Source organism: Choristoneura fumiferana, chromosome 20, assembly GCF_025370935.1.
Source record: "Choristoneura fumiferana chromosome 20, NRCan_CFum_1, whole genome shotgun sequence".
Classification (NCBI taxonomy): Eukaryota; Metazoa; Arthropoda; class Insecta; order Lepidoptera; family Tortricidae; genus Choristoneura; species Choristoneura fumiferana.
The window spans coordinates 13,849,761-13,872,152 of NC_133491.1; the positions used below are offsets into that span (position 1 = coordinate 13,849,761).

General features: G+C 35.5%; 2 protein-coding genes across 2 annotated transcripts in view; one reads left to right on the forward strand and one right to left on the reverse strand.

Annotated features, from left to right (window-relative positions):
- The window catches only part of ss (aryl hydrocarbon receptor spineless), a gene marked incomplete at its 3' end in the record, with an annotated part of 196,535 nt that overhangs the window by 20,110 nt on the left and 154,033 nt on the right, over positions 1-22,392 (forward strand).
- Positions 20,734-22,392, reverse strand: LOC141439138 (uncharacterized; the record flags this gene model as incomplete). Its single annotated transcript, XM_074103291.1, is given in 1 exon segment — positions 20,734-22,392. A coding segment is annotated over 1 exon segment (931 nt), but the record flags the coding sequence as incomplete, so codon positions are not given.

Below are 22,392 nucleotides of genomic sequence, written 5' to 3' on the forward strand. Positions count from 1 at the left end.
AACATTTGGGAAACGTGAGTTGGGAAAAGGCAGGGAACCATTTTTAGCTACATTGTGAGTCTGGAATGATCCATTAGAATATAGTATTTTTAGCCATATGTGCGCCTCGTAGTTATTTACAACTCACGTGACGTTTCTTTACTATTTACTTTTATTATATCTGTGATTTAATTTGACTTGACATACGACTGTTTAATTTAAAGCATTTGAGTGACTGTTTTAGCTAACTTTAACAATGTATGTTATTAGTTTTTTTACGATTCTGAATAGTAAATTTGAGGCTTGAAGAATCTAGCTATAAAATATTATTTATTGCCTTTCAGCAAAGTTGATTACAATCTGTTGAATCACGCTAATAAGTGTCTAGATTGTGTGATTTATGTCTAGATTCCTGATAGTTAAGTCTATTGTACTAGTGATTGACAGTAAAAATATCATTTCACAGATAAATAACAGAGAATGTTTTATGTGAACATTTCTGTATTATATTTGTGGGATATTGGCAGAAGTAGGAAAAATGTTTTTTTTAATAATAGCCTATTTATTTAAATAAAGTACACCGTACGCCATTTTGTCTCTCCATCCCAGTTCCGCCTTCTACCCATCTCTCACACACATTCGTTTGGTAACATCCTTTATTGCTTAAGTAATATAAAAAATGGCCAAATGCGAATCGAAATTGTAGGTATTTTTGAAAATCCAGTTTTAGTAGAGCTCCCCCCCTCTTTCCTCAAAAAAAAACTGACTAACGACGGACGGAATGTGAGTGACTGCAATAGGTTTCCGTACCGTTTGAAAAATTCGGGTACAGAACCTTAAATACTATTTTACTTTACTTTACCTTCTTTACTTTACTTTACTTTACCTTCGCGTAAAAATTACCATTTTGAAAAATAAGTTTTGTTTTAAAGGAGTGACTTTGGATTTCGTTACTTGCATTGCCTGTTTCTTTCCTGTAGTTGATTTGCTCAACGAATACTTAATATATAGTTAATGTGTCTACTCCAATAATTATTTCCTTTAAAAACCGTTAGTAAAACATTAATTTGTTTTTAAAGAATGTACAAGTCTATCGCGAATAATTATTGGAGTATACACATTAACTTCTATTATTAAGAAGAGTTTTATCAGACCACATTTTTAATTTTCATTAAATTTTTTATGGGATAAACGAGAAAAACTAACAAAAACGCAACGTTGCCAGCTCAGCAGATAAATAAATGCTCATAACACGGAGAACCTCATTAAATAGATAAAATCCGGGATTTTAATGCAACAGTCAACCCTCTAGTGTTTGAAACAAAGTCTCAGTGGACGTCGCGGCTACTGCTCGGAGATGCATCGTTTTTATGAGAGAACTGCAGTTGTACCGTTATTTACAAACATACGTACAACTATGCTTGTTTACTAGATTGTCCGTACACAGTATTTTTTCATCGATCTTGTTTTTTTTTGTTGGGCTAAAAAGCTAGGTATACAGGTTGTCCCATAAGACGTTAAAACGTCGACGGCGCGTTTACAAAACATAGTGGGCAAAGACCCTGATGAGTTGACAGATATGTTGTATTATGGACTATTGTTTAATGACATGCAAACGATACAACGAAAATATGTACAAACTGAAACATGGATGCACAGAAAAAGAGACCAGCGCTGGGAATCGAACCCAGGTCCTCAGCATTCCGTGCTGTGTGCCATAACCCTACACCACCACTGGACAGGAGTCTAGACACAAATTTCTCCCATGCACCACACATTTCAGCCTGCTTTTTTCTTAGTCACTTCAGCAGCGACACTAGCGACATCTATGTTGTAGCTCTCATCAAGAGACGTCAACATTCCTTCAATTTCAATACGCGGCCAAGTCGCTCGCCATAAATTGGTAACCTGCTAAAACATGCAATGTACAGAGAAAACCCCACCGCTTCGCCATTATTTTTTGTCGAAGTAAAGCCGTTAGCTTTTCACATAATGACATTTCTATCGCATAATGATCGTTACGGATTTGCAATAATACATATGACTTTAAAAATAATGAACTTTTTACCCATTGTGCCGTGACGTTGACTGATTATATCTATTCTTTCACACGATTGCAGGTACCTAATACTTTATTAGCTACAAACGATCACATAAAATGATACATAAAGCTGTACCGAAACAACTTCTAATGCTATATGTAATTGTATTTACTTAAGAGAAAGAGTACTTAGCTGTGACCACAGACATAAATAATCTAGATAAACAAAGTGCTCATCGATATTATGTGTTATACCTACCAAAGAATAAGTAAAGTACAGAAGCCTCACTGCCGTACAAAAGTGACGTTGAGGTATAAGAATCGTGCTTCTCTGTCCATCGCACAACTCCTATTCACTCGCAAGCGGCATGCGTAGTGGAATAGCACACTCTAGGGGGCCCCAGACATATTCTTGTCGCGGAAAATAAAATCGAGGAGTGAGCCGCGCCTGGTAATACGCATGTAAACCCAATTACCTTTCTATTACGAGGCTATGCACAAGACAAGTTACAGTATGCATAAGAATAATGAATGACCTCGTCTATATTTGATAAGGCTTTAGCTATGCATGCTCCTTTTAGGTGGATTGACGGTCGCAAGAGTTGCCGGACAGCGATGGATGCAAGTGGCGAGTTGTCGTTCGTTGTGCCATTCTAAGTGGGGGGTTTTGTTCAACAGTGGACGTCCTCTGGCTGACGATGATTAATATACTGAGTGGCAAAAAATCTGGCCCTCAAATGTATGCAGAATCGGTAATTTTGTATGAAGGGTGGGCCAAATTTAGTGCCGCTGAGTATATTTAAATAATTAATTTTATTATGAAATAATATTACATTGTGTTATAAAAAGGACGCTATAGACATAGGCCGGCATTATGCTGAGTTGACATAATTTTATGATAATTTGTTTCTATTTTTCTTTACATGTATGTAAATAACAGGATACTTTTCGCACAACACTGTATGGAAAGTGACCCGTTGTTTTTTCTCGGCAATGTAATATTATGTAAAACATTTAAAATAACGTTAGCGAAGTAGAAAAGCAAAAGTTATCGTTATAAAATATACATATGGCGCGAAAATACAAATACTGATTTCAATCGACTGGCTAATAAGCACATTGCAATAGAAGGGCAGGGTATTCTTTACTACTATTTTTAATTTTGAAGTTCATTCTTAATCGAAAAATTGAATTAAATTGAGTATTTTTATATTTCGAACTTGCTTTGTCTATTCAATTATCTATCTGTGGTTATATTCTTGCGTACCGATCTCTCATTGGATATACTTACACGTTTATTGCAATCTAATGATATTTTTATCAATTTCTTGTATTACTTTCTAATTCTTTACTTTTGTTTACTTTAGTCGACGATCACACCAGGAAATCAACTCTAAATTTAGTGCAATAGAGTTCTAATTACAATACAGCGCTAAGACGAGTTAAAACAATTGAAGTTTAGTAAGAACAACGCATTAATCATACGAAGCCAAATCGTTTCAGATCAAACATTGTTGCTTAACTTATAATGTGCTTTTAGTTTTAGGTATAAAGTTGAGAATGGTTTGAAGTAGTGAGAAACTTAAGGCGAAGTGTCCGCCGCCTAGAGATTGACATTTAAATACTTAAGTGGAAGTGAAAGGCGATATTTTTGATTAAAATTGGAAAATAATTGCGTCTCCCACGAGGTTGCGACCGTTCACATAATGGTTTAGTTTTTTAGTTACTCGCATAGTTACTGTAAACCGGCTATTTCCGGTAATTTTTGTTTCTAACTTTGTTGAGATAGAAAAGTTATCGTATTTTTTTCATTATTCCTTTGACGAATAATAACTGATTACAGGTCTTTGTAAATATAGTTTTTTTGGCATAGAATAAATTAGTTTTAGTTTTATTTTTCTTTGCTTTTGTAAAAAATTACGTACTTACCTATTTGTAATAAATTGTGTGTAAATCAATTATATTGTTATCTAACCTTTAAAATTATATTTTTTTACGTTGTTTCTTTTACTTTTTGTATCTGGACTTGCGTTTGACTTAAAATTAAATATTTATCATGTAAAAAAAAACTAAATAGGTATTAAATAAATCTTTATGTCACTTAGCTTTAACACCGTGTGCGTATTTTCTGTAAAACTTTGACAGCTGATGATAGTTCTCTAACTGTAATCAGATGGAGCCCCAAATAGTAAACACGAAAAAGCTTTTATTTATGTTGCTGCTTCTAGATTTATTTCATAGTGTAGCGTCAGAGGCGCTACTACGAAACTCGAAACTCGAAGTTCGTATCGCACCGTCCCTTTCACTCGCGTATTAAATGACACAAGCGTCAACGGGACGGCAACATACGAAATTCGAGTTTTGCACTTCGGTATAGGGCCAGGAACGTGCGAATAGGTACTATTTAAGGTGTTGCTAGCTCAAAACCGAACTACCAGCGTACTATATTTAGAACATTATTGCAATTAAAAATATATTAATAAAAAAGGCAACCTGCATCTTACGTAAGACATTTTTTTGTGACGATATATCAGAATAAGGTTAGGTAATAAAGGCAATAAAAATTAACTTAATGTGTACCATTTTCTTGATAAAATAAAGTGTGTCCATTAATATTTTTTTAACGCCAATTAGGTCTGGGGCTAATTGCAAAAACTGTTTAAAAATAGCTCAGTAAACTTGACCATTTTAAGTTGAGCCCCCTCGGACAGATGACGGAACAAAACGACAAACAAAAGTAGATTGAAACGGTAAACGCGCGGGTCACGTTTAACTGGTCGGGTACAGTACCGCTTTGCCGATCTGATGCTTCACTGAAGAGACCGTAACGTCAGAAAAAGATAAGAAATTTCAATAGCTAATAAGTCAGTTGTTTACTATAATTATTATTGCTTCATTTAACTTCTTTAAGCTCCAGGAACAAGACCGTAAATATTGAGATGTGTTTGTATTCAACGTAAGTAAAGAACACAGTTTGAAAATGCTATTATAATTATGTATGTCGAGTTATCAAGTTCTTTATAATTGTAAGTTAGTTACTTTTTACTGTTTTTCAAGATAAGAAACGATAGACTTTGATAAATTCATGACTTTTTTGCATAATAGGTACAGAACAGCTATTATTTGAATAGCCTGCTAGGTAATTATGTGTTTTGTTTACACGCACTGCACACACCTTGGACTAATTTAAATTACAAGCTTGCAGGGCACTTCTTTAACAGGTTACCAGTCCCATGCGTTACTGTCCTGGTACGTCCATGAGGCACCCACCCTTCACTTCACTTCACCCTTGCTGTTTTAGCAAGATGTATTTTGCCAATGTCGATGTGGAGACATTACACACATGAGGAGACTGTTCGGTTTATATAATTTTGAAATATAAGTTAATATGTAATCAATTATTTAATTACAAAATTAAAAGGATCGTGATTCAGCCTAACGTAAAATGTTATGTATGTATATCTTTTGTGATTGGTCGTGTCAACGGTAATACATTATGACTTTTATGACAGGTAGTCAGTTAGCTTTTGTTCAGATTTTATGCTGAATAAAATAATACTTCTGCGCTATATTGTACGGCACCCTTGATGTGCGCGTGCGGCTCCAACTCGCATTGGCCGGTTTTTTAATAGTTTTCCATAACAAAGCACCGGGCACTAATAAATAAAAGTGATTTTAACTTCCACTAAAATAGTTACTTATCTATCTATCTAATACCTTCAAACGAGCAATTCTTGTGTATTATTAAAATAATCAGAAGCTCGGAAATGACTCCTACGATTTAGATGAAATTGAGTATGTAGCTTAAGGGTTTTCGGGGATGACAAATCGATCTAGCTTGGTCAGCTTGGTCTTATCTCCAGAGATCTGGTAAGCGTTTTCCCAGGAAAACGCAAAGTATTTTCGAGTTTTAGCCCGAATAAAGCTCGGTCGCCCAGGTACTTTTAGTGTAATTTGTTACTGACATATTATATAAGAGAAACGGCCGCTGACTCAGCATTATGCTGATGCATTAGACGCCTGCAGCGCTGTTTTATTTTACATAGATGTTGTTATATGACAAAAAAAATTTTTTTTCTTTCCCTTTTATATGGCTACACTCTTGACAGAGTGGTCGTGATCGCCGGTTAAGGATCAGTAGTGAACTTTTATTTCATGACCAATTTCTTGGGCAAACAGTGTGGTGGTATCCCCTAGCCTTCCACACCGCAGAGCTGGAGACCGGAGTTCGTAGTTGGCAATAGCACTGCCCACTCTTAGATCAGGTACCTTAGTCACCTTTTACGATAGCCACGGGAAGACATAGGTCCGTCGGTGTACTGCCGTTTCGGCAAAATATTTTTCGCCAAATTTCACTTCCCAAAAAACTTATCGCAGTAGTTTTATTTCCCAAACGAATCCTTAGCATATTATTTACATTTCGCATTTTATTCATTTGGTCAAATTATCATTTGGCATAAGACGTTTATTAAGCAAATGTTTTCTTTTCGCTAATATTATATTCCAAAAGAATGTTTGTTCAAAATGACATTTCGCACACGAACCAACCTCAGAAACCAACTGCTACCAGAAAAGTAGGTTAGGTTAGGTTAGAACTGCGTCCCCGCAGAAACGAACTGCTATCAGAAAAGTAGGTTAGGTTAGAACTGCGTTCAGAAAAGTTGGTTATTAAGCAATGCAATATTTTGGGAAGAGTACGTTATGCCAAACGATACATTTGACTAAATAATTACTTTGCCAAAAAAATTACTGACTGTAAAATTGCGATAAGTTGTTGCGACAATTGTTTTAAGTGCAACGTTAAATGAAACATGACATTATGCAATTTTTGAGAATTCCGTAGTGGTAATTTAATAAAATGCCAGATAGCAATTCAATTGGTTTACGTGTGCAAAGCCACAAGTAAACACTAGTTTTTTTTTATGAACTATAGTATACTACACTGTCACACCATAAGTAATTAAAATAACAACCAAACCAAATTAATTAAGCATACTTAATTTAAAAGCTGCACTGGATACATTACAAAAATTAACCGGACATTCTGACAACGTTTGACATTTAGCCAAGCATCTGCCAGTAATCAGAGGATATTTTTTGTACTTTTAGACTTTAATGCTGAACTGTGTGTGGGCTAACTGCCCGAGTATTTATGTACCTACATTAATAATCATAATCGTCGTAACACACGTTACGATATTACTGAATAATCGTTAACGTAACAATCGATAGATTCTGTATTCGAGTCGGTTGAAATTACAAATAGTTTGTGTAAGTAGGTGGTCCTTTTAAATGTCAGTACAATACGATGTTATATAATAGTACTTTATTGAGCACCATTTAATAAGCAAAACAGGAAACAGGTATAGTCGCGGTAATAAATATCGTTACAATCATCACGTCAATTCTTACTAATATGTATGTAAATTATTTTTTGTACAAAAAAAACAATTGCAATCGACAAAGACGGTGAAGTAATAAATATAAGAGGTAATAATTAATTACACAATAATAAAATGGTCATGGAAATAAAAAATAATCAATACAAATAAAATAAAAACATTAAATTGCAATTTCTTAAAACTATACAAATTAATTTTTCATGTCTAATCTTAGAATTTATGCAGTCAAAATCGTTTATGCTGTAAAAACAATTGTCACTTAATAATTTACTATATTATGTATTACTTACTAGGTATATTTTGATGTTCAATAAAGAGCCATTGTATTTTATATCCCGGTAGTCCCACAGACTGGTTAATATCCTAAAACTTCAACCGCTAGGTTTAGAGGCATGAAATTCGGCATTAATGTTTTATGTAATTTTAATGAAGACAAAAGAAAGCAACGTTAAGAATAAGTATAAAGTGGAATTTTACCCACCCCCAGTAGTCGGTTTAACTTGACAGCACCTGGGTGACCGAGCTTTGCTCGGGCTAAAACTCGATTATGGGCCAATCAACTTTTTTACCGACACCACCCGACACTAATCTGCCTGCGACATTTTTCAAACAATTGCAGATTTTTGTGAGTAAACATGTCTTTTCTATAATTTAATAGATGGTGTACATGAATACATGCCGTCCTACGTAAGTTCAACCTATTAAACCGTGAAATATCTTGTTGGAAGTACGATTTTTGGTAACGCCAGAGACAATTTGGTAACGCAGGAGACGCCCAAAGTGTCGGTGAAATAGTTGATTGGCTCTTATAAGCGTTTTCCCAGAGATAATACTAAGCTAAATCGATTTGTCATCACCGAAAACCTTTCATACCAAATTTAATCGAAATCATTGGAGCCGATGCCGAGATTCTTTTTATATACAAGTATTTCTCGTTTAAAGGTATATATTATATTTGACATGCATACATCTTTTAAGTAAATTAGACGATGAAACAAAAAACTTGTATTTTAGTTATTGCTATTGTAGTGCACAAACTTTTTCCGAGCAACGTAGGTACAAAAGCGTGTTTAAAGTAGTTTAAACATATCTACCAATTAAGACCAGAAACTTCCTGGTGCCCTAGAATACTAATAGCTTATTTTAACTATCCCGCAGCATAATTATGAAAATATCAGTGTTGATCGTCGCGCTTCAGCTGACTTTCTCTGTTTCTTTGGTCTTGGTGCAGCTCAGCTGGCATGCATTGTTTTTTGTACTGCAGTTTCTGTTAACATAAATGTTTAGCTTGGATGTAACTGCAAATATTTGAAAGAAAGAAAGAAGACATTTATTCACTAACACAGTAGACACACATATACAGCAAAACTTACAAAAATAAACCAAAAAAAACTAATAATAATTCACAAGAGCTGGCACGAATAGATTGAACGAAAGTAATGTCACTTACTTTTTATAAGTGTATTCAAATAGGTAGCACACAGATACGTTCATTCACTCGTTCAATCCATTTGTAGCCAGCTCTTGTGAATTGAACTGTACTCAGTGGCACAGAATTTGGCCCACTCTACATACAAAATCACCTATGCTATTTGAGGGTCAGATTTTTTGCCGCTCAGTCTATATTTTTTTACTTAAACATTTATTTTTTGTCAAAGCATTTCTATCTACCGTTGTACCCTGACTTTATCTCTCCGATTTCAACAAAATTTGGCAGGTAGACTCAGTCCATGATTTTGAGCTGAAAAAATAGGATCTCCAGATGTGTCCCGAAATTTCTGTGGACATCTGTTATTGGCTTTCTGTTTAGTACCTAAGTCCTATTATAATGTACTGTATTGCTGTTGATGTCCCAAATAAATAAAATAAAATAAAAAATATTGTATGGATGTGTCCGTTTTGTTACGATTTTTTCATAATAATTTTCGTAACAAAATGGAGACATCTATACAATATTTTGGGGACTCATCTGGAGACCCTGTTTTTACAGCTCGGGATACGCCAACGCGGCTGGTAAGCTCGGCCCGTAAAACTATGTAAACGATCAAGCGGACCGAACGCTAAACTATTATAATGTCGTTACATATAATAGTTTAGCGTTCTGTCCGCTCCACGATCCAAGAGACGCAAAGCTCGTGGCCCGCGACGCTTACCAACCGTGCTGGCGTAAGCGACACTGTAAAACCACCCTTACAGGTAAATCAAAACCCGTCGTTACAATAAATCTATATATACGTCAACGACATAAATATATATACGTTACCAAGACGTCAAAAATATCTATACACCTTTATGCCACCAAACATAAGGTCGATGTATACATATATTTGACGTTATGGCTGAATTGTAGATATTTATGCCCTTGACTGTACTAGGTAAATCGATTTTTTTTTAATCGACTGGATGGCCAAATGTGTCTAATATGTAGTATCAAAATAACAACATTTAACTGTTTGTATATAAAAATATATGCGACACTTTATAATAACAAAACATCTTTTAAATAGATTTTATTTATTTGTCTGTTTGTTCCAGGTAATAATCTCCTTAACAGCAGAAACAATTTCGACGGGACTTTCACTGGCAGGTAGCTGATGTTATTTATAAGAAATAACATAGGATATTTCATTTTATAAAATTGCTGTTATTAAAATTTTAATGACTCGCGATTTTAAGACCCGCTTTTACTAAGATGATGATTCTGTAATTGTAATTAGAATCAACGATTTTGATTGACATTCATGAGTCATTATGAAAGTTATTCGTGATTTCTAATAAATGAAACTGGACAGTTTTTTGTTAATACTGAGTACCATAGTTAAAGAACACTAGGTGGTAAGTTAGCGCCATCCATAGAAATCCGAAATAACTAAGAAGCATCGTGCCCGACACGACAGAAAGAGTAAAGGAAAGTGTCGCTTCACTCTTCACAGGAGTAGTTGTGGTCCTCCTCGGTGGAAAATATTAGTGAAGCTTCAAGTCAAGACAACTTTCTTAAGTGTGGTGATTTTTCCTTGCCTTCTACACCGCAGAGCTGGAGCCAGAGGCCTTACTGTCTAACGAACTTCGCGTCTAGCTTTCCCTATTTCCTTCTCTCACATGGTGTAGGGAGTGGGTAGAAAGAGACGGTGAATCTACGACATAGCGGTGAATGCATTCGCGAGCGCCCGTGGGTTAGACCATGCGGCTACTAGAATTCATAGTAGTAGGTACTAGTCGTAGATGCAATAGAGAGCGGCTGCCCACTTTCACATCAGGTCCTTTAATAGTAGATTGATAAACAAGGGTTGTAAGTGATCAATTACACCCAAGATATTTAGGCGCACAAGCGATCAAAGCGAGCGAGGGTGCTTATAGTTCTCGGGTGTAATTGATCATTTACACTCGAGTTGAACACTCTACTTTTCATCACAAATGCGAGGAAATAAAGAAAAACCGTTATTATAAATATATACGCAATTTGTAACGGAGCGGAAGAAAATTTATCGCGCCAGACCTCCTTTGGTTTTTTTTAATGGCTCGCGCTCTTTGACTTTGGCACATTCAGCCAGCACTGGCCAGCAGCATTATGCCAGCATGGAGGTTTGGGGGTAAGTATTACGCATTACAATCTCCTTGTTTACTAGTTCGTGAATACAAAAGAGTACCATTCGATTTTTAAATTTACTTACATCCCTAAAGATGTAAATCGAATTTGCAACACGGATTTCAAGTTAAATGCAACCTACTTTCAGAGCTTAAGTGATGAAAATGCCTTTTACGACACCCAGCTAGAGACGGGTCCTTTCTATTCAAAATCGGGCACGGATCAAAGGGTAACCGGTCATCAAGTCAGCCGAAGGACGTCCACTGCTGGACATAGGCGTCCCCCAAGGCTCTCCACTCAGACCGGTCTTATGCTTTCCGCATCCAACGCGATCCCGCGATCTTAACCAGGTCGTCGCTCCATCTTGTTGGAGTCTTACCGCCAGTTCGTCTTCCGGACGTTTCATGATATGTCAAGGAACCGTAAACTGCTTCAACTTTGCCCTCTGGCCCTAACATTGCCCGAGTTGATTTAGAGTCGATAACTTAGCACTCTTATAGGTTTTAAACTTTTATCTACACGGGAATTATTATTAGGGGGGATAAAAGTTTTAAAACCTAAAGGGTGCTAAGTTATCGACTCTAAATCGAATCAGGCAATGTTGGGGCCAGAGGGCAAAGTTAAAGCAGTTTACGGAATTTCATGATCTGGCAGATTTTATATTCGGGAAGTTACAGTTATAATAAGCAAGTTGTTGTTCACTATGGCGTTATAAGGGTCTACGCTAGCTGGCGCGGGTGCAGCGGGGCTACTATGAAACTCGAAACTCGAAGTTCGTATCGTGCCGTTCCTCTGGCTCTCGTATTAAATAGTATAAGTGTCAGAGGGACCGCGAGGGACTTCGAGTTTCGTAGGCAGGTCACAATCCGTCGCACGCGACGCGTACAGTTAACGCTGCTCATACAACCCGCTCCGTGCAAATCAGGTCAGCTAGCGAAGGCCCTAAATGGAGACCCAACAATGGAGGTTTTCAATGATGATGATGATGATTAAACCGAAGCCGATTATCGTTCCAATTTAATATTTTTAAACCCAACAAATATAACAATATTTATAGTACAAAAGTAAATTCATAATTGACTCTTATTATACGGCATCAAACGAATGTTTCGGAATCTGTTCCGAGAAGTCGGTACGGTCAGCAGCCAAATTATACAACGGTGTTGCTGTAATTGTGCCATTACCTACAATTATAGTGAAAATGGTCGAAACATCGCTATTATGTTATTTGGAGCTAAACGCTAGTAACAAATTGAATAAAAATAGTCAAGTTCAGCAAATTGTTGGAACCGTTTTATAATATTGTGATTATACAGTAACATGAAATTTGGAAAATTATTATATTCAGTAGGCTTTTTTTTTTTTTTATAAGCAACAATTGAGTTTCCTGGTTAAAAAAAATATTTTATTTATTCCGTCAGGCACTATTGGGTACACAGGTACTATGAGACATAGGTATTGGATATGTATCTTTAGGGTTTCGTAGCCAAAATGGCAAAAACGGAACCCTTATAGTTTTTTATTTTGACAATCAAACAAAAATTACAAAGATGAAGAGCGTCAAAGCTCGGGGCACGATGTCACGCGTAAGTTTAACTGGCTATATCTTGATATAATTTTTGAATTCATAAAAATTAAACAACAACAGCATATATTTACAACAACAAAATATTTTAAATCATTGCAAACATATTTTTATGCAATAATAATTGCTCATTATTTAACCTGTATAAATTTTTATTCTGAGCTATGTAATATTTTACCAAAATATAGGTAAATATGAGTATATTTTTTTAAACTGCATAACATCGATTGTCAAAAGAAAAAAAAACATTATTTTTTTCATATTATGTAACTAACCGATGAAGTAGGTAAGTAATTAGATTTTTTAAGACACTAGCATATTAATTTTGTATATTTCGGCTGCTCCTGCGCACCGTACTTCATATTAAGCCTACCCGCTCTGCGGGCAACGTTCAAATGTCTTATCATTAGGTAATTACTATCATTGTCGGCGCCGTGCAGCACCTACGACTGGAGTCGATTTCAGCTTTTCATTTCACTAAACAAATTCTGTCACTGTTTGTGTTTGATTATGAAACTACCGTGAAACTCACGCTTAGGGAAATAATGGAGTTTAGCTTGACATCGTTCGGCTATGAATTTGTCCTGTAATCTGTTTATTTCACTATGTTTATTTGGGAACATTTCAAAATAAATAATAGTTTCAAAAGAATGACCATTTCGTATGATATACCTAGATTTTTTACTGATTGTATAATCCAGTGTAGAGATTTTTTTATGATTTTCTCATTATCTATAGCCTTAAGTGAAGTAAAACGCCTGAGCTGCCGTGGGCGCAAAATTTCCTATCATACTAACCGCGTTATCAAGTTGGATAGCAATGCGCACCCTATAATTAATGGATGGCGGTGATCGCTTACCATCAAGTGACCCGCATGCTCGTTTGCCAGCTATTTCATAAAAAAATAACTTTTGAGATTTGTTGTGATTTTTTTGCAATTATCGCGTAAAATTGCGAATTTCTGAAAAAGACCCACATCGGGTCTCTTATATTAACTGCACCCGAGTTCAAATAGCGTAGCCCATCTCCAGTCATTGGTAGTCCATAGTGTCAGCACACATATTCGGGTCGTCCGTCATTGTAGGAGTGTTTCCGATGATCATAGTTGGGTTTGGTACTTACCATACAACTTATACAAATTCGACATAATTGTAACATTTTACTAAGAGAAACTTAACAATTTTTTCGAATTGACTTGTGACTTTTGTTGCACAGGGCCCAGATTTCGACCTTTTCACAAACTTTTATTTATAACTTGCAACTTATATTTTGTATGAGAGCCGTTGTAGCTCAGATTGGATTGACCCATGGTCTCTCAATAGGATCATAGTTTCAAACCCCCTTGAGGAATATCAAAGATACTTAATCAGCGGGAGAAATGCCCCCGCACTAGGCCTCCCACCAGATGGACTGACGACATCGTACTCAACTCAACTCAGTTATACAAGACCAGGTTTGAAAATAAGATCCTCTTGAGAGACTATGGGTCAAACCAATCTATGCTGGGTCTATATCGACTGGTTTGTCATAATGTAATGTTTGATTGTTCTTTAAAACCGTTTATTTTTCAGGATTGTCATAAAACAAACCTAACCTAACCTATAGAATTCTTCAGGATGACCATTAATAAATCTATGAAAAATGTACGGTTTCAGTGGGAAAAAAAATTATGACTAACAAAAATTATGACAAAGATTACATTATGGCTTATAAAATTATGGCAGTCAAAATGAACCCCTTCTCAAGGAATACTAGCGCCTAATCTAAAGTCTTTAGCTGCAGTGGTTTAGCATTGTGCATTACTTTTCTGTTAGTCGTTCAGTAAGTTATAGGGGGTATATGAGTAGATGTTACCAATATAAAGTAACAGCCTAGCGTGCTAAGAGTTCACTAAACTTTCATTACAATCAGAGCAAAAAGCTCTAGAAAAAACTAAATACGTTTTATTAACTGAATCACGGCTTCCGAGAACTTAGCGGCGCTTTTGTTCAATAAAAATAAGCTCGGAGCTGTTGCGAGCTTTATCTAGATACCCGTAGTCTTTATAAAAAGTAAACTTTGTGGCAGTGAGTGAGGAAGGCATCAACATCATTATAGGAAACCAAGGGGCAACATTTTATGACAGTTAGGGAGTTCCTATATCGATAAACTCAGTTTATGGATGCTTATTCTATATACTAGTGATCACGCCAAGTTATGTTTGTAAAAAATATGTATTTTCCGTTTTTGATTACTGTGGTACCTATGGAATCTTAAAACCAATATAACTAAATAATAACAGGAAGTTTTTGAATTGTATAATGCAATACTATATACACTTTACAATTCACAAACTTTTAATCGACCTTAAGTTTCAAATTAAGATAAAGTTCACCCTTTGGCCGAGACAAGTAAACCTATTACAGCCTACAATGGGCCCTTGGGTTAATTTAATTGGATAAATATTGCTCCTTGGTATCGCCGACGCTTTCTTATCTGCTACTTACGGAACAAAGAGATTGATGGAGTTGTCAGATTATGAAAAGTTATAGTTTTAAAAAGTCTTAGTATTCTTAATTATTTTATGCCAGGTAAATATTATTTCAAATAAAAATGATATACGTTTATTGTGAGAATACAGTTAACAATTTATAAATATAACTACACTATGATCTGCTTCATAAGCATGAACATTTTTGACATTATTTGTGTACAGATAAAAATCTTTAAAAATTAACAAACAATAGGTACATTTATAAACAAGATGACTAAAGGTCAATTTCTGCTGACTTGTGCTAAGAGATACTTCAAACTTTGGTGAAAAAATATTTACATGACTTTTTGGCGTCAGTTACATTTTATCTTGTGTATTTTCATACGTAAGTTAGGTACTTACTTGCGAATATTATCTGCATGTAAATACATCATATTCAGCGCTATAACATCAAACACAAGATACATCCAAATACCTGAACTTGGATTACTCGTAAACCCAAACATTTATTAAAATGGAATTAAGTTTATTAAAGTGAAAGTCTCTATTCCGTTCCCTGCGCGTGCGCAGCGAGGCGGTGTGACGTACGACGCGGCTCGCGATATCCCGTGCTTTATTGTTCGCGGCCCGCTACCGGTGCTTCTGGACTTAGGGCCTGGCCACCATCACTACGGCATGGCGTTGCCAATGTTAAACGGCGTGGCACTTTAGTAAGTATGTTACTCGTACTATATCCGCTTTATGCTCGTATGGGATCCTAGTTTTTCACCAAGTATATTTTTCGCAGATGATTCATTTTCCAACGTTTCAAAAGTTTCGTTTCAAAAGCTCGGTCGCCCAGGTACTTTTAATTATTAATTTAATGTTAAGATGTCCATTGGTGCCGGTGATTGCTTTCCATCAGGTAACCCGCCTGCTCGTTGGCTCCCTATCATATAAAAAAGGGAACTATATTTTCTGTCACTTAAATTTAGATCTGTCACTAAACTGCGATACCCTAATTATTATGTCTATCCCTAAGAAATATATCGGTCATTAAATTAATCAAATCTGTCTCTAAGTAGGAGTCATCAAATTAATGTCAACCTGTATCCTAAATTATAGTTTGATCATCAAAATTCGATCACCAAAATAATAGATCTGTCACCTAATAAATAGATCAGTTCCTTAATTCGATGCTTCTACCTATTCTACTAAGGCAGGTCTGGTTAGGTACGACGACGAGCGAAGCGAGGAGTATTAGGTAGAACTGCGACACTCAGTCACCCCCAGAACCGAATATTTGTTATTGTTGTTGTTGTTTCATTCATATCGTTATCGTTAAATTTCAGTTCAATTATTTGATGAACAATATTATTTTCCAGTGATTATAATAAATTTTTAGGATGCAATTTCTATATTGTTTGGTGATTCAAGTTTAGTGACACATCTCTTATTTTGTCATGATGTTTAAAGGGCGGATGATGGATGCAATAATATTGCGATGAAAGCATAAGATGGATAAGACTTTTATTAAACTTCGATTAATATTTTTGTATAAAAAATTATAGAAATTTGAGTGATGGTGATAATGTTCCTAATAATGGATAATTTTACGAATATGCAACCTCTCATATCATCTGTAGATGTAAAGAGGTCATTTTTCTCACATAAGCGGATAGTGAACTATAAAAGGAATAATGCACTGAATATAATTACGTAACATAGAAAAAAATACGATTATTTACTACAATAAACTATTTTTCAATTATGTTCACTTTTTTAAACCAATGATATCCATATTACGTATATCGTTCGACATGATTTTGAAGTAGGGAAATTGCATCCGTCATCCGCCCACTAACGATGGTTCACTACTGATTTTCCGACGACCACGTTCCCTCTGTGAAGCACTGAAAAGGAAGAGCACCCATTGTACAGTCGGTGCCCTAACATAAGTATCTACATTTCTTAGCAACTGGTATGGAAAAAGTGGATTCATAAGTCAGGGAACCGACCGTACATGAAGGCTTTGCATAGTTTGGAACACAGGTTTGGAACTAGGTCAATTGCTAAATTGTCTTAAGACATTTTTTAATTTTTTTTTCGGAGTTGACAAAACTTTGATGCGAATATTTACAAAAATACCTTTACAAAAATGGCTGTGTAACCTTCTAAGTATCACGTCAAATCCCTATTTGATATTTGTCCTAAATATCAGCTATCTTTTAAATCAATTCCCCGAACACCGCATTTATAATCTGAGAGTAAAATTCAGCTATCAAACTTAAAAGTACATGTAAATTGATCCCGCACAGTAGCAAACCTTTATATTCCAGCTAAGCGAAAACCGACCATAACGTTAAAAGGGATAAAATGAGAATGCATTGCACTGATTAATACCACCGCGCCACTCAAACTTGACTCCACACTCAAGACGTTACAGTTCATTTTTAGTCTAAAGTTGTTTCGAGGTGTTAAAGGTATAGAGTTACTAAACCGTAGTATTTTCCATTCCATTAAGTGCTTAACATCTGTACGGTAGTCAAAATGCGTTAACTTTTTTTAGGAGACGAACGGACGCGATTTTGTGAAATATTGACTTACCGCCTTTTATTTACGGTCCAGTTTGATCGTATCAGGCTTTGATTTGTCAAATGTGCAATGGAGCAGGCTTTATATGGCTAACAGCCTAGCCATGAATGGCTTTTTAGTAGTGTATTTGTCTGTTGGCCTTAAATATTACAAGCTAATTTTGACCCAGTCCAATGGTTGGATCGACTCAAAAAACCGGCCAAAAGCGAGTTGAATTCGCGTAGAGGGTTCCGTACCGTACAATGCCAAAGTCAAATGTTTGCATCTACTTTTGTATTATTATATTGTGTGTTATATTTTAACGGTGCTTTTTAAATTAATACAAAATATCACGCGATAAGACGCGAGTTAACTACTACTAGCGCTATCTAGTGGTGATTTAGTGAACTATTTTCCGTAAATGAACATAATTTCATTGAGCTTACCACTTTATTTTCAATTGATTGAATTTTTATAGGATTTCCTATAATCTACTGTTATTCGAGATCCTCATAACGAGCCCTTTCATTTGATATATGACATATATGACACATAACAGTTTGTAAAGGTTTGCAAAACTTTTTTTTAATTACCTAATTTGTCACGCGAAAAATGACCCTTATTTAAAAAAATACCTATTTACTTTTCACCTGATTTGGTCCAGTAGATTCGGAGCAAGTTGGCTGTGACTGACGGACGGACAGACAGACAGACGCACGAGTGATGCTATAAAAGTTACTTTTTTGTACGGAACCCTTAAAATGGTACAATAGCTGTTGCTTGTAAATTTTTCTGCATCCCGTGGGAATTTTCCATGTTCCTGGGATAGTATATCATAGTTACGCTTTGATTAATGCTTTCGGTTAATTAAAGATATTTTTTTAAGATATTCCATCATCTTCCATCATCATCATCATCATCATTTCAGCCATAAGACGTTCCACGGTTGGACATAGGTCTCCCCCATAGACCTCCAGTTGCTTCGGTTGCCAGCGGCTTGTACCCACCTTTAACCAGCAGCTTTAACCAGGTCATCCGTCCATCTTATTGGTGGACGTTTTAAGCTGCACTTGCTGATCCGCGGTCTCCACTCGAGAACTTTGCGGCCCCAACAGCCATCTGTTTTCCGTGCTAATGTGATATTTTTGATTTTATCCATTACAAACAAATGGAACATCTTTATAAGTATAATATTAGTTTATAATAATCCACCAAGACATACAAAATTATAACAACTTTTAGAATTCGAAAATTGATTAAAATTTAACTCATGGACTTTTTAAAATCAACATGCATTTAATCATCTAAAGTACTTACTAAATTATTTTCTGAATCATATTGTACATTCAAAGCAGGCGCAGTTTAAATCGTTTCAAAACCCCCACCGCGCGTGAGTTCGAACCTGGTTTTAATTGAGACATATATTACTAGGTAGAGCTTTATATGCTAGAAGGCCGTAAGACAGAAATATGGATTGTCGTTTCGTTTCAGTTGGTAAACCCACAGAAATACTGGCATTACCTACACATTTTATAAAATAAAACAATAGGTACTGAAAAAAAAACTACCTAAATCAGTTCAAAAAAACTTGTGAAGCGTTATTTAGTATTTCAGCGAGTTTCGACTTTTGCGAAAAACCTTCATCAGGGATGGAAGCGTTCATCTTAATTTTGTAATTATCAGAAATTATGACTCACGAGAGCGTATAACGCTAAAAATTGTAATACCAAAATACTAAAAAGTGGTAATTGGAATTTTGAAGAAAAAAATACTGATACTCATTTTAACTATAATTAAAGGTTAAGTTTTCTCTTAGGACATTTTTGCGAAATCGATAAAATTAAAAAATGGACCTAACAATGAATGGATACGTTTTATTATTCGTATGAACACTGCCAAAGCATGCACACAATCACCGAACACCATAAGGCTCCTCTCGGCCGTATTTTCAATTAAACTAAAACCTATAAATTCTCGCTTACGACACTTTGCCATCCGGCCGCGTTAATAAACATATCTCAATTCAACCAACCATCATAAACTATGTGAAATAAATAAACAATAATATAAATTATGCGCTCCTAATTATTTCTACCTTTGTATTTTGTTGCGAAATTAAACCATGTAGTTCTGATATAAAGTCGTTTGTCAAATGGAGAAAAGGAGCGAGAGTTTGCTATCAACATTTTATTATGAAGAGTGTAAAACATATCAATTTTAATAGATTTCTCTATTGCAATATGATTTTACACGCACATTAATATCTACGAGTATTGCTTGTATGTAGGTGAAGCAAGCAAACCTGTCTGAACAAGATCTTTGCTTAGTACTTCAGTAGGTACAAGTTTTCAGAAGCGTAAGTTCCAAATACCTACTTACTTTTATATAGTAATTATCCTGTTATATTTATAGATATGTTTCTTTGTAAGCAAGGGGTAATTTCTAGAAATATTAATGAATCCTGATGAATGGATGACCTGGTTAAAGCCGCGGGTTCACGGTGGACGCAAGCCGCTTCCAACCGAGGCAACTGGAGGTCTTTGGGGGAGGCCTATGGCCAACAGTGGACGTCCTACGGCTGATATGATGATTGAATGAGGGCTATCGTTTTTTGTCTCACTAGATGGCGCACTGTTGCGTGAGGTTTTTAAGTATGGCTTTCAAAGTCTGTTATTACGGGCGTGAAAACAAAGTTTAGATTAAAATCATATTTAATACACCTTAAAACCATACCATAAAAATATCGAGCATGCCACAGTGTTGCATAGTCCCCGTTTTGTTCGGAAAAAAGGGAGGACAAAGGTTTCCGAAAGACAAAACTGTCTCAAAACACAGACATCCGGAACGCATATTTGCCATAATTAATTTCAGATATTGCAAAATATTCACAAAATTATTCTAATTATAAATAAACCCGCGTAGCTCACCCAAAAACTATGAGATTTGACATTTCGAAGACCTCACGCCACACTAGCGCCTCTAGTGGCGAATTCATAGGCGATAGCCCTCATTGCTTCGCAGGGTTGTCACAATGTTTACCGACATCATAAAGGTGGTGGTAAATTTCAAATGTACTGACGACATCGTGAGAGTTGCTGGAAACCGGTGGAAATATATTATTTTTGTTTTATTGAGTGAATCCCTTACACATATGCAATATCGGTACCATGTATCACTACCTATGGACTAATTAAAAATAAAACTAACATAAATGATTAACTATGTATTATTAGTAAATTTAGTACCGATCTTTGTTTACAAGAAAAAATACATTTTGTTTTTTTTTTTATTTAGATATTTAAGGAACAGCACAAAAAGTGGGAATGACGGCACAATCAGTCAGGAGTTATCTTGAACTAAAAGAATTTCTTTGCTCACCCGCGACCTTACGATAGCTAAGCTTATGCAAAATATGCGTGTTAATGCAGTTCCTCCACCTCCACACTGTAAGAACACACAAATCACACAATCCCATGCATCACCACCACCACACTACACTGACGCGTTTCGAACTCAACCAGAGCTCATCTTCAGAGCAACACAACCGTACACCATGCTACCAGATGTTAGAAAAAGCAAAGTGAGCAAAGAAATTATTTTAGTTCATTGATATGGACCTACGCAAAGTAACGCCTGATTCAATAAATTAGGAATTATCTTTTCAAATATAAAGTATACGACTTTGTGCGTCAATTCAAATTCGAAGTGTCTACAAATAAAGAGATATTCCCCGCGTCCGATAAATGAACAAAGAAACTTAGATGGTATTATAAGTATTGTCTATTTAAAATGTAAATTAAATCGGGCTAGTTATAATCTACTAATTTCTTAAGTTTTTTTTTTTAAATCAGATCTGCTTTGGTTTTTAGCTCATTAATTTTCTCTTTTAAATCCATCTGTTCTTCCTTTATTTTACGTCTTAGCAGGTACATTTCGTAGTCTAAGATTTGAGTGTTAGAACATATTGTGCAAGAAGGATCAATTATAGTATTACTTCCTAAATCAAAACCATGTGAAGTTGAAAAGTCGATATATTCGTAATCTGACCAAAATTCTTCTTCTACAGCTTCTTTGGGTCTAATAGATATTCTTACTACGTAATCTGTTCTTGCACAAGGCTGTTTGAATTCCAGTTGAAACGTAGAAGGACTAATCTGGTTAATAATTGATGTATTTACTTGACGATAGTCAATGCCAGAATACCAATATTCTACTCTTGAATCAAATCCTTCTGTTATAAATTGTGTTAAGTTATCCGGAATCGACCATTCCAAGTATACGCTTTGCAAAGACATCATTGATGCTATTGTCAGTGTTATGCTCTCTGGTGGGTTAGGTTTTAAAACGGAGTAGTGGTTAATGGCATATGTTTGATTAGTGCAAGTGTTTGAGTAACAAGTATTCACAAGAAAATTAAAAGTAGTATTCCTTTCATTTACTGGAAACAAGCAATATGGCTCGTTTTTCGACTTAAGAACAGGGTTAGCATCTTCCATAACGAACACTGAAACATACGGAGCAAATTCTGGTACAGTCCAAGTGCAATTGAGAAATTTTAAATTTTTTGACTTGCAACTAAAATCTTTTACCATATTTGACCCAATTATAACCAACAATAATTTAAATATTCCCATTTCATGATGTTTGCAAATATATACGTTAATTTGTTCCTCTGGCTTTTCTTCGAACCACCTTATCGTCGTCTCGTTTATTACTTCTGTTTTTAGTTCCGTTTCTCGTAACTCCATTTTTAATTTGTCTGCTCGTCCCATA